The sequence below is a fragment of the Megalobrama amblycephala genome, linkage group LG14, assembly GCF_018812025.1.
Source record: "Megalobrama amblycephala isolate DHTTF-2021 linkage group LG14, ASM1881202v1, whole genome shotgun sequence".
Taxonomy (NCBI): Eukaryota; Metazoa; Chordata; class Actinopteri; order Cypriniformes; family Xenocyprididae; genus Megalobrama; species Megalobrama amblycephala.
In genome coordinates, this window is record NC_063057.1 from 1,019,333 (window position 1) to 1,033,108 (window position 13,776).

The 13,776-nt window shown below is 36.3% G+C and overlaps 1 protein-coding gene and 1 long non-coding RNA gene across 5 annotated transcripts; one reads left to right on the top strand and one right to left on the bottom strand.

Moving 5' to 3' along the window:
• The first annotated feature begins 1,844 nt into the window (after positions 1 to 1,844).
• Positions 1,845 to 12,615, top strand: LOC125245566 (serine/arginine repetitive matrix protein 2). 4 transcript variants are annotated; one of them, XM_048156223.1, is made up of 6 exons: positions 1,845 to 2,160; positions 2,284 to 2,433; positions 3,299 to 3,372; positions 5,531 to 5,722; positions 7,614 to 7,896; positions 9,876 to 12,615. In XM_048156223.1, the coding sequence occupies exons 4-6, from the start codon at positions 5,654 to 5,656 to the stop codon at positions 11,336 to 11,338; spliced, it is 1,815 nt and encodes a 604-aa protein (XP_048012180.1). In that variant the 5' UTR covers positions 1,845 to 2,160; positions 2,284 to 2,433; positions 3,299 to 3,372; positions 5,531 to 5,653; the 3' UTR covers positions 11,339 to 12,615. The 4 variants fall into 4 exon arrangements, with proteins under 4 accessions (XP_048012180.1, XP_048012177.1, XP_048012179.1 ...); XM_048156220.1 differs by having other exon boundaries at positions 1,847 to 2,160; positions 7,614 to 7,914; positions 9,879 to 12,615; XM_048156222.1 differs by lacking the exons at positions 1,845 to 2,160; positions 2,284 to 2,433 and having other exon boundaries at positions 3,283 to 3,372; positions 7,614 to 7,914; positions 9,879 to 12,615.
• Positions 2,337 to 6,245, bottom strand: LOC125245568. Its single transcript, XR_007179569.1, has 2 exons — positions 5,863 to 6,245; positions 2,337 to 3,422 (listed from the first exon to the last, which is right to left on the bottom strand). It is a non-coding gene; the product is annotated as an uncharacterized LOC125245568 (long non-coding RNA).
• Positions 12,616 to 13,776: the final 1,161 nt, after the last annotated feature.

Here is a 13,776-nt window from a genome sequence, read left to right on the forward strand (position 1 = left end):
TATTGTCTCACAGCGTAATCAATAATTTACTAAATAATATGAAATCAATGCAAACTAATTTAGTGCAAAGTGGCTCTGGATAAGTTGCAGTGGTGTAATTCATACAATTTACCACAGGAGGGCGATTAAATTTGAATTCTAATATATTCTGACAGATATTTATTGCTTAACATGGTAACGAACAATTTATTAAATATTACATAAATTTAATTGAGATATTTTAATTCAAAGTGTAATTCACAGAATTCACCACAGGAGGGCGTTCAGACTCGAATATTTGACTATTACAGATGTAAGAATATATTTCTACTCAACAAAAACGAACTTTATCATATGTTTTATTGCCTCACAAGGTAATCAATAATTTATTAAATAACATGAAATCAAAAGTAATTAAAATAAAAGGTAAAGAAAAGTAATTTAGTGCAAAAACTGGCTCTGAACAAGATGCAGTGGTGTAATTCACACAATTCACCACAGGAGGGCGATTAAACTTCGAAATATAAACGTATATTACAGGCGTAAAAATACATTTATACTACTCAGTAAAAGGGTAATGTGTTTCATATGGTAACGCATACATTATTTAATATGAAATCAATGCAAAATAATTTAATGCAAGGTTTTCCTCTGACTTGAGTTATAACTAGAACAGAAATCACAGGTAAATGGTCGAAATAATTAACAGCGGTGTAATTCACACAATTCACCACAGGAGGGCGTTCAGACTCGAATATTTGTCGAGTACAGATGTAAGAATATATATCTACTAAACAAAAACGAACTTTATCTGATGATTTATTGTCTCACATTGTAATCAATAATTTATTAAATAATATGAAATCAAAAGTAATTAAATTAAAAGGTAAAGAAAAGTAATTTAGTGCAAACTGGCTCTGAATAAGTTGCAGTGGTGTAATTCACATAATGCACCACAGGAGGGCGATTAAGCTTGAATTCTAAAAGTAGGCCTATATTGCGGATGTAAAATATATTTTGCCAGATGTTTACTGCCTCACATGATAACGAACAATTTATTAAATATTACATCAATAATTTAATTTTTTAATTCAGATCATTTAATTCAAGGTTTTCCTCTGACTGCAGTTACAGCTGTAGAAATAATTACAGCAGTGTAATTCACACAATTCACCACAGGAGGGCATTTACATTCGAAATTTAAACGAATATTACAGATGTAAAATTACATTTCTACTAAAATAAAGGGGGTAAACTGTTTTATATGGTACCGAACAGAATAGAAATCACAGGTAAATGGTAGAAATAATTAACAGCAGTGTAATTCACACAATTCACCACAGGAGGGCGTTCAGACTCGGATATTTGACTGTTACAGATATAAGAATATATTTCTAATGAACAAAAACGAACTTTATCAGATGTTTTATTGCCTCACATGGTAATCAATAATTTATTCAATAATATGAAATCAAAATTAATTAAAATAAAAGGTAAAGAAAAGTAATTTAGTGCAAAAACTGGCTCTGAATAAGTTGCAGCGGTCTAATTCACACAATTAACCACAGGAGGGCGAGTAATATATTGCCAGATGTTTTACTGCTTCACACGGTAATTAACAATTTATTAAATATTACAGAATATTTTAATTCAAGGTTTTCTTCTGACTGCAGTAACAGCTGTAAATAAGTTGTCGTTAAAAAGATGTAAAATGACAGCAGCGTAACTCACACAGTACACCACAAGATGGCGCCCAAAGGAAAGTTCTGATAAACTTAAAATTGATCGTTTGATAATTATGTATTTATTTTTATTTATTTTTTTATTTTGCTGTTTCACACGGTAGTAAACAATGCATAATAAATTAATGCTAGGCTTTTAGTGTGAAGTCACGTGTGTCCAACGGTCAGTTCGACTAACGTTAAATGTCAAACAGACAATCATGGGATCGAGTCTCACTTCAGCGGTGGAAGAATACTTATATTTTATTTATTTTGAATTATTAAGAGCGTCGCTTCTTCATGAGGACAAATACAGACCGTGATACTATATATTTATTGGTTTTAAACTAAAAAAAACCCCATAAAACTCCGAGGGACTCGGAGCACGAGCTCCCTGTCAGGAAAATCACATATCGAATCCCAAGACAAGAAGTTTTAAAAATCTTTGTGGTGAAAAAAGGTACGTGAATATCGACACCACGGCATCTCTCATGTGCATGTATGAAGTATCTGAGTCAGAAATCTGATATTTGCTTTATAATACCATCGAAAATAAACTGCAATTTTTCATCCGCTCCACTAGGCGGCATTACCGGGTTTAACCTGCGGACGCTTGATGAGGACAGTCGCCACAAACACGTGCAGATTGTTTTATTTACAGTCATATTACAGCCTTACAGTCATATTACAGCACATAAAACCGACACAGAATCGAGTGTCACGCGACTCACATGTAAGTAACTTCTGTCAGTTCATTCAGATTCATGCAATGATTCAATTAACTCTGTAAACCCTTTTTTCTTTTCTTTTTTTTTTTTTACATGGAGCAGTTTATCGAACATTTAGACCAAATATAGAAGAAAATCTGCATATGTGTTTATGTTTAGTATCATATTTGACACATTATGGCTCATATTGTATAATATAGTGAGAATATGGAGGGGAAAACAGCTCAACTTTGACCAAAACTTAGCAATTTAGTGCAAAATATTGTTTATAATATTATGTTAAAATAAATAAGATATAATTCTGATGCTTGTAACGTAAATCGAGGAGATCTTTATAACAGTATACTTAAAATGCACATTAAATACATAAAATGCATATAAAAATCAGCAGAAGGGTGGACTTCAGGAACAACAAAAACGTAATAAAACTGTAAAACTGGTCAGAAAATACAACATTTGTATCATGTAATATATACACACACTCTTGATCAGTTCAACTGTTAAAGTAATAAAGTAAAGTAGACATTAGGCTATTTCAATACAGTAAAAATATATGTATATTTTGGTGCCATAAAATAATCCCCCAAACAGCTGTCAATATCAAAAATAACATTTTTAATTTTATATTTTTTTAATCACTGTATATTGACACAATCATGATGGATTCATACCTGATCCTGGACAGGAATGTATGGGGAAAAAATGATGCATGTGTATAATCATGTAAACCAGAGTTGCTTGTTCGTCTGGAAACATTACTGACGATATGAAAGTTATTATGCTTCATAAAAATCAGTAGATTTCTGGCCTGAACCACAGCAGGCAGTGATGGACGCTGGGATTGACTGGTTTGATTCTGTTGTTTTGTAGATCTGGGCTTCTTTGGAGCAACAGAGGAAGTGTTCTGGGTCACATGGACTGACACTGGCTTCAATGATGGACAGGTGATGTTTGAACATGTGTCCACATTCATCCTACAAGCAGACATCCCAACCTGCAAAAAGTCATTTCAGGGAGGTATCATCATCAAAATAAATGGATAAAAATAATAAACCGTTATCAGTAACACTGGTTTAATTTTTAATTTGGCATAGTGCAAAATACAGCTCAATTTATTATTCTGGTGTAAAATGACCTCGATATGAGATTCACATTTATATTAGCCATCATATCAACATTAATTATTATTATTATTTGTAGTATACTTGATTTGTACACTCAAAATGTTATTTTAAGGCTCCTGCCACAAGAGGGCGCCACATTCACATCAGAGAATACAAACATTACTGACTGATAGCACAGAGATTTACTCTTATAAAAACACAAACGCCTTCCTGCATTCCTCTGCCCAAACCCCGCCTGTCAGTGTTTATTAAATATGAAAGACTCGGACACGTTTGCTTAAATTAGGAGGAACCCCGAGTGTTCGTCATTACGAGCGCGCTGTAGGCGGATCCGCGCGCTTACGCGCTCCCGTGGAACCTGAAGAGCCAGTTCACGCGCGCAGCCTCCTCAACACGGAGTCAGATTTAAACACATTCACTCACTCCGACACACACAGAACTGGAGTGACACTCGGTTTATTCCTTTAACTTGCTCTGCTCAGCCGTTTCAGGATGTTTGGGTAAGATAAACGTTTTTTCCCACTCAAAAATTCGTTTCAAACTCTTGAGTGTTTGAGCGAATCTCATTCAATAGGTAACGTAGTCAGGTCATTATTTCCCCGCGAAGAAATATATTTTAATATATAAATATGATTTCGTCATTAATTTTCATGACAGTGAAGTAAATTTGAAAAACTATGTGTCTCACAGTAGTATCTATTGTACCGTTTAACTTGAGATATTGATTAGTGTAATGAGAACGACATAGAAATGTTTATTAATTATTGTTAATTCATTTATGTAACAGAATTCCTTATTTTTTGTTGATTTCAATGTTTTTACTTCATGAGATTCACAAATATGTTGTTATTTATTCGTTTCTATTTATTTATAAGCTATTATTATCTCAAGTAAGTAGTTTAACAACAAAATGTTTTGCTAACATTCCCATTAAGCTATGAAAACGTTATTTATCCAGTTGTTTAAAGTTATTACTTTACAAAAATTGTTGCTTTTGAAGGTTCTGAAACAAATAATTACAGACCAGATAAATGTTTTGTTAACGTTACGTTTGTTCATAACTTTGATAGAACTGGGTTTGTTTATTTGTTTGCATCACTATTGTTAAAGGATTAGTTCACTTTCAAATTAAAATTTCCTGATAATTTACTCTCCTCCATGTCATCCAAGATGTTCATGTCTTTCTTTCTTCAGTCGAAAACAAATGAAGGAAAACATTCCCGGATTATTCTCCTTATAGTGGACTTCAATGGACTCCAAATGGTTGAAGGTCAAAATTACAGTTTCAGTGCAGCTTCAAAGAGCTTTAAACGAGGAATAAGAGTCTGATCTAGAGAAACCATCAGTTAGTTTCTAAAAAAATTTTTTTTAATTATATACGTTTTAACCATAAATGCTCATCTTGAACTAGCTCTCTTCTTCTTCTCTATTAGAATTCCGGCAGTTCAAGATGAGCATTTATGGTTAAAACGTATATAATTTGTATTTATTTATTTATTTTTTTAGAAAATGAGTGATGGTTTCTCTAGTAAAGACTCTTATTCCTCGTCTGGGATCATGTAGAACGTTTTGAAGCTGCACTGAAGCTGTAATTTTGACCTTCATCCGTTTGGGCTCCATTGAAGTCCACTATATGGAGAAAAATCCAGGAATGTTTTCATCAAAAAACTTAATTTCTTTTCGACTGAATAGAGAAAGACATGAACATCTTGGATGACATGGGGGAGAGTAAATTATCAGGAAATTTAAATTCTGAAGTGAACTAATCCTTTTAGCATGTATAAGTAAATATATCCAGAGTATATTATTATTTAGCAGTGAATGTTAAATATTCACACATAACACTAGTAAAGCGGTCTAATTGCGGATCAGAAGTGCTGTATCAGACCTCAGGAGATCAGTGTGAGCAAACACAATATTCCTCAGTGATCTGAGACCAGCAGATCTTTAATTTGTTGACATATATTGTGTGTTTCAGGTGCACGTGTATCATGTGAAACAGGTAATTTGGGTCCGTGGAAATGTTCAGATCATTTCACACGACCCTCGACCTTTTCCGCTCGACCTTTTGGCAATACGCCGTGCCCTGGATGCTGTAAGCATGGATGTTCACATGCACAACAGTCGGACGCATCACTACGGGCTGAACAACGGTGCGAACCGCTTCTCTGTGAGTATGAAAACACGCTCTTCATACATAAACTTGTATTGTTTTGTGTAAGGCCAATTATGATGATTACAGCCAAGCCAAACCCAACCTTATTTATGATGCATTTTTTTTTGTCCGCAAAAGGAAATAAACCCACACACCGATTTATGCAGAGAAACCAGTTCCTTCGGCTCAGAGCATGACAGGACAGTCATTGTGTTGCGCTCCTCAGACTCCTCAGGTGTGGTGTGTGTTAGAGAGAGACTGCGCCGAATCCCACAGAGGAATGCGATTCTGTAGTAAAGACAAGAATGTAGTCGAGCAGCATGTGAAACATTAACACGACACGATCTGTACAAAACCAGCAGGTTCTGGATGACACTTCAACACAGTCATTCAGAAGCTTTTCGGATAAGTATCACTATTATTTAAAGGGTTAGTTCACCCAAAAATTAAAATTCTGTCATTAATTACTCACCCTCGTGTCGTTCCACACCCGTAAGACCTTCATTCATCTTCAGAACACAAATTAAGATATTTTTGATGAAATCCGATGGCTCAGTGAGGCCTGAGCAATGACATTTCCTCTCTCAAGATCCATTAATGTACTAAAAACATATTTAAATCAGTTCATGTGAGTACAGTGGTTCAATATTAATATTATAAAGCCACGAGAATATTTTTGGAGCGCCAAAAAAACAAAATAACGACTTGTTTAGTGATGGCCGATTTCAAAACACTGCTTCAGGAAGCTTCGGAGCGTTATGAATCTTTTGTGTTTTTTCATCGTACAGTATTTTTATCCAATCGTAGTGTATGTTTTTTTTTTTAGAAATGAATTTTTATTTTGTAAGGATGCACTAATTTGATCAAAAGTGATAGTAAAGACATTTAAAATGTTTAAAATGTAAGTAAATGCCGTCCTTTTGAACTTTCTATTCATCAAAGAATCATTAAAAATATGATGCGTCACAGTTTACACAAAAATATGACATTGATAATAATCATAAATGTTTTTTGAGTAGCAAATCATAATATCAGAATGATTTCTGAAGGATCATGTGACACTGAAGACTGGAGTAATGATGCTGAAAATTCAGCTTTGATCACTGGAATAAATTACACTTTACTATAGAAAACAGCTATTTTAAATTGTAAAAATATTTCACTATTTTTACTATATTTTTGATTAAAATAATGCCATCTTGGTGAGCAGAAGAGACAAAAACATCAAAAAATCAGTTTACACTAGTGTAACATTAGAATGCTAGTAGGCTGTTTTATTTCAACTCAGATATTTAAAATCATAACATCCTATATTTATGCGCCATAAACAGTTCATAAGGCTGACGCACTCTTTCTCCTCTCTCACACACACACAATCATTTCCTCATGACATTAATGTGCTGTCTGTAATGTGATCCAAACCCGTCTGTTTGAGATAAAGGATTGACACACTCAAACCATCAGCTGTAGAAGTAGAGTAGAAAAGCCGGTCCTGCTTCTGTCTGCTTGTTGTTTTCTAAAAAAAATAAACTGAAGCCAGCCCACAGAGGTGATGCAATATGTGTGTGAGCTGCCTGGACATCGCTTACAGTGGGGCTGTTCAGGGTGAAGGGTGTGTACGCCGGCCGGTGAACAAGTAGCCCACTGTTCACACACACACACACCTGTGAGAGGAGCTGTTTTCTACATGAGTAGAGTCTGTGTTCTGCTGTTTGAGCAGGGAGAGGCTCCTCCACCTCAAAACTGCTCACACTGACACTGGATTGATCTCTGGAGGTCATAAAGCCTTTGGTTACGCTTTCTTTCGTTGGTCACCTTTAGAAATAAGTAACTATATGTCAACTAGCACTCATTAGAGTAATTGCTCGGAAGAGTTTTAACTTTCTCTCTCTGTCTCTCTCTCTAGGAAGATGATCTGGAGTTCCTCAGTCTTGAGGAAAGGGAGTGTATTTTGTTCTTTGAGGAGACCATCGGCTCCCTGGAGGAGGACGATGAGAGGACGGGAATGTCCGCGGGCGGCCACAGGCTTGCGGTGGAGCGTCCAGCCTCACACACACAAACAGCACGACATCACAGCCCTGTCGATCATGACATCATTGACCTGGTCCACCCTACACCTGATCCCAACAGACTAAAAGACACGCCGCCCATCATCACGTCGCCCATCATCACGCCGCCCATCATCACGCCGCCCATCATCACGCCAGGTACCCGAAAACAACAAGTCCCCCGTCTTACTGAAGAAACAACTTACAAACTTGCTTAGAAATGAAACAGTAACTCGATGTGAACCACAGAAAACATTTAAATTCTGGTGTTAATCAGTGACATTTTCTTCATTTTAAATCACAGTTATTATTGTTAAACTATTAAAAACACTTGATAATTGATACAAAGCTAAAATAAAATATAACTATTAGTTGAAAACTAACAAAGTTTAGAAGTGTTGCCTTTGCAATAAACTGAAATAAGTTTAAGTTGTTAACTGGAAATAGATCAAATAAAAATCAATTAAACCTAAATACAGGGTTTGTACACGATGATTTCAAGGTGACTTGAAATTTAAGTTCTGGAAAACAGCCATATTATTGAAATTGAATTGAAAAGTGCTTGAATTATTGAAAAACATTAGCGTTTAATGTTTTCAACAACCTTTTCACACAATATTATCACTGCAGTCCGTCTGATATAGATATTGAGCCACTTTGCATGTCTATTTCCAAGTATGTGATACAGCTTTCATTCAAGTTAATCATATATTCATGGAGGGAAAAAATGATATTGAATGAGGAAAGCGATATCTTTGTCATAGCATTCTTTCAATGGTTAAAGGATTAGTTCATTTCAGAATTAAAGTTTCCTGATCATTTACTCACCCCCATGTCATCCAAGATGTTCATGTCTTCAATGGAAAAGAAATGAAGGTTTTTGAGGAAAACATTCCAGGATTTTTCTCCATATAGTGGACTTCACTGGGGTTCAACGGGTTGAAGGTCCAAATGTCAGTTTCAGTGCAGCTTCAAAGAGCTCTACATGATCCCAGCCGAGGAATAAGAGTCTTATCTAGAGAAACCATCAGCCATTTTCTAAAAAAAAATAAAAATTATATACTTTTTAACCACAAATGCTCGTCTTACACTGCTCTGTGATGCACCGTGCATTATGTAATCATGTTGGAAAGGCCACGCGTGACGTAGACGGAAGTACCGCAGAAGGGCGAAAAACTCCATCTCATTTTCTCTTTCATCTTCAAAATTGTCCGACATACATGAAACTTTGTTATATAGCGTACAAGCTAATGTTCATGCACGTTCTACAGCAAAAACACCAGACAATGGGTCTCATTCACTAATAATTGCATAGATTATTTCATATTTATATGCACAACATATACATACACAAATTGGTTCTTAACTTTTTCTAAATGAGTCTCTTTGACTGCATTTAAAAACAGTAATATTGTGAGAATAATAATTCAAATTATATATACAGTCAAACCAAAATTTATTCAGACACCTTTAATTCATTAATATAGTTTATTCACTATAGTTACCAAAAAATTGGTAATAAAATATGACAAGATCTCAGAGTTAAACTGTGTCAGAAAAAAATAATCTTAATTATGTCAGATAACACTTAAGCATAACATGGTCAGGCCAAAGTGTCTGAATAATTTTTGGTTCCAAATTTTTATCAGTTTGGCTGCTAGTCCACTGTATGAAGAATATTTGGGTATAATATGTCACAGTTTGCTTTATTTTGCTATCCTCACTTACATAAATGAACTATAGTGTCCTGCACCCACTAGTAAAAATACATCAAAAATGTCTGAATAATTTTTGGTTTGACTGTAATATATAAGATGAAACATCTATGTATACAATGTGATCTTAACACAGTCATAAGGCAACCCAGAGTATGTGATTTCTGTGTGTGTTTTTTTGGTTGTTCCCTCTTTTTGTAAATTTAGAATAAATTTTAATACTAAAGTTATTGATGAATCATGATTTGTTAATGGAAACATTTATGCACAGTTAGTGAAAGAAACCCACTGTCTTTGCCAGTAATTAAGCAATTGGCTCTTAAATTAAATATATTGTCTGAATAAACTCATTTGTTCTTGTACTATTGGAGATCCATAACTCAACTGTGAATGTGTTTGCTTCATCAGATTTCCAAGAGCTGATCGCAGCCCCGGAGACACATTATGAGGTGAAGGCCAAACATGAACCGCCGGCGATGCTGCATGTCTCACACACGCCACCAGAGGAGTTTGGACGCCATCCGCCCACAAGTTCAGTTCCCGCTACCGCAACAAGTGCCAATAAGATCGCCGAGCGTGAGAGCGTCACGCCTCCATCGCAGCTGCTCCAGCGCAGATGCAGTCTGGAGTTGCCACAAAACCCCTCGGTCAAACACGGCCCTCCCATCCACGCCAAGCCCACGCGTCTTCCCGACAGCATCAGCTTTTTGCTGGGAAGCCGCGAACACATTCCCCATTCGATCGCCACAGAAGCCGTGAGCGTGCAGGAGCGCCGGGCGAAAATGCTCTCCAACCTCTCCGGCTCGGCGCACCCTCTGGATGGCGGAGAGCCGTCGTGCGTTCGCAATCTTCCCATGCGAAGCATATCGTTTCGAGATCCGACGCCGGACAAATCTAGGATGGAGGCGCTTTCCAAACTTGGACTTGCTCAGAAGCGATGCCAATCCGTCATGCGCGCTTCAAGTGACGCCGAAAGTGCTAAAACCACCATATTCAAATCTAACTTGCCAGCAAAAGCTAGTGCTGACGTGCGCGCTACAGACACTACGGACCACTGCCAAACCAGGCGATCGCAACCCGTCATGCACACTTCTCCGAAAGACGTGGGAAATGTTAAAAACACCACTTTTAAATCTGCCTTACCAGCAAACGCGAGTGCCGACATCCGCGCTACGGACACCACGGACCACTGCCAAACCAGGCGATCGCAACCCGTCACGCACGCTTCTCCGAGGGACGCCGAAATCACTAAAACCACCACTTTCAAATCTACCTTACCAGCAAAAGCGAGTGCTGACGTCCGCACTACGGACACCACGGATCACTACCAAGCTAAATCTAGCCCTGCACCAATTTTGACGAGTGCTGAAATCACACATAGTGATTTTAACAGCTATGGCGGTAAGAGCATAACGTTGAACCCCACACTGTCCTTTAGGGCTGAGTACGTCCCAGCTTCATTACCCAAAACAGAGGCTTCGGATGCACATCTCAACAACTATGGCGGCAGATCAAGATCCATGACTACGCCTGAGCCAACGTACGGAGCCCGATCCAAAAACTTCCCGGACAACTCGAGTTCGAACAGGACTGCAAATCAAGACTTACCCAAGAGGAAAGCGCCACACTCTGAAGCACTTGCAAGCAGGTCCAACGCTCAGCCGCCCACTCCGGCTCCGAGACCGCTGCGTCACCCGAGTCCACTGAGTCCCACCGAGCCGCGGTCCCTGGAGATACGACGCAAGTCTCAGCCAAAGCCATCCTTCCGTACTCAGGGAATAACCGTCCAGTTTTCTGGGAAAGGAGCCACAGATGAGGCCAGACGTGATGCACTACGCAAACTAGGACTGCTGAGGGACACGTCTTAAACGCTCACATGCTAATAATAATAATGTTGTGGCTCTGCTGTAGAGTCCAGTACAAAAACATTTGATTAGCAACAATTCAGCCAGTGCTGGGTAGATCACTTACTAATCGAATACTGAATACATGTCACATGACGAAATTGTAGTTGGTAACATAACCTATTACACATTTTAGGTCATATAATATGACTGCTTTTTGAATATTTTTCAGATTACTGTTGACCTAACTCATTAAACACTTAAATTTTGATGTATAAAAACGAAGAGAAAGGAAATTATGTTAGGGTTTCCCAAACCAGGGTTCGTGAAGGAGTTTCAGGGAGTTTAAGCTCATGAAAAATAGTTACATTTTAAAACACATACAATCAAACTTAAAATACTTTCTTTACTTGCATGTCATGTGACCATTAAACGACAACAGAGAACCATGAACATGCAAACATGGTAAATTTACCTAATTATTAACTACTTATAAACTTCAAGTAAATATATTACGTCAAAGACTAAAAATAAAAATGTTAGTTGATGCAATGTTGAGAAAATACTCCTCAAAAGTGAATTTTTTTCTGTAAATCAAATTCTGAGAATTAAAAAAGTAACTGTACTCTGATTAGGAGTATTTTAAAACTCATAATTTCTCAAAACTCGTATTTTTAGGTCATTTTAGATTACATGTAATTAGTTACTTCCCAGCACTGAATTCAACTAATCATATATATTATTATATACACACAAACAAACAATATTAGCATTACCTTGTTTGCAAGATGTTCAGAAGGTCAAGATTTATGACCATCTGTTGGACAACAGCAAGACTTTTTGAAAGGCACAACTACCACTTGTTTTGTCTGCTCTGGAGTTGCAGATCAAGCTCATCTTTCTTTCTGAGCAAAAATCATCCAGTCAGTTCTGAGATCTTTTCAGCATTCACATTCATCTCAAGTTCTACACGCTGCCTTGGAAGTGCTTGACCTGGTTTCGGCCATCTTTGCTTCATGGTCACATGGTTCCAGAACATTGTTTGAGCCAATCGCCTGAGTCCTAATTATCATGTGACTAATCACTCCATATTTGTACTCCTAAAACACTCCAAAATTGCTTGTAAAACATTACTATAATGTCATGAAATTTTAGTTGATCATATGAGGCTTGCAAAAAAAAAAGAGTGCTTAGCTACGCTTAATTGGCCTTGAATGGAGAAACATGTTTTTTCCCACATGATAATTAGTTTGAGATCTCCCACTAGACCAACTTCCATCATATAACTAGACAGCCATCCCTCTGTTCTGCTTGAGAAAACATCTGCCCAAGCAGCCACTGAACTGTTATAACTATGTTTATTAATTGACATCAATTGTTATTTCATGAAATGGCTCAGTGTGCCAAGAAAAAAAATAAGTGTGCCAGGAGAACCGGCTTTCGTGCGCCATCTTCATTGGCTCAGTGATGGCGGAAAAGTCACTGAAACGAAAGGTTCCTGGTTCTAGTCCAGTTTTGTTATTGCGGTTTTATACGCTATGATTTCAATCTCAATTTCGAAAGATATCATATTCTTTATTTACTTTTTCAATTTTTTTTTTTACTTTTGCTTTCATTTTACTTTCGATTTCTTGCTTTTTTTTTTTTTTGCTTTTTTTTGCTTTTTTTTACTTGCCTTTTTTACTTTCTAGCTATTTTAGTTTCACCTTTACTTTTTTTACTTTCACTTTAATTTTTTCTACTTTTTTTTTTCAATCAAAATCACATTTTTATATTACATTTACATTTTCTAGTTCATTTACATCAACTTTTTTCATTTTTTTCTTATTTCACTTCAATTTTTTTAACTAGTTAAAAAGAACTAGTAACTATTTAAAATAGTCAACTAGTCTAGTTAACTAGTTCAGTAAAATTAGATACATTCGTTTATTTGATATAAGTAGTTAACCTAACCTAGTTAAGTTAAAATAGTCACTAGTCAGGTTAACTCACACTAGTTAAGTTAGTTAACTAATAAATGTTTATTAGGTATTCAATTTTCTTTTTAACTAATTAAAAATGACTTAACTCACACTATTTAACTAGATAAATGTTTATTCGCAATTTAGTAGTACTAACTAGTTAAAACTAAACCTATTTACACAAAACTATGTAGTTTTCATCTTATGTAAGTTAGTTCATGATCTGGCACCAAAAACTCTACCTGCTGAGCAGATGCGGCTCCTTTAGTCATGTTTAGTAGACATGATGCTGTTAGTAGAGTTTTTAAACTGGTAAATAGAAGTCCGCTTTATAAAATTTGCATGTCTAGTTTATAATTATGTCTGTGTACAAGGATCAACTGATGGAAAGAACCCAGACCTTTATGCAAGAAATTCTTTTCTTTATTACAGCTCTTTCCAGGCTCATTTTACGATGTTCAGCAGGTAGTTTCTGTTATAATGTTGTGTTTTATATTCTCT

Coding starts and splice junctions, on each gene's coding strand:
- LOC125245566 (XM_048156220.1), top strand. CDS start 5,654: ATGGATGTTCACATGCACAACAGTCGGACGCATCACTACGGGCTGAAC. Junction 5,723..7,613: donor ACGGTGCGAACCGCTTCTCT/GTGAGTATGAAA, acceptor CTCTCTCTCTAG/GAAGATGATCTGGAGTTCCT. Junction 7,915..9,878: donor GCCGCCCATCATCACGCCAG/GTACCCGAAAAC, acceptor TTGCTTCATCAG/ATTTCCAAGAGCTGATCGCA.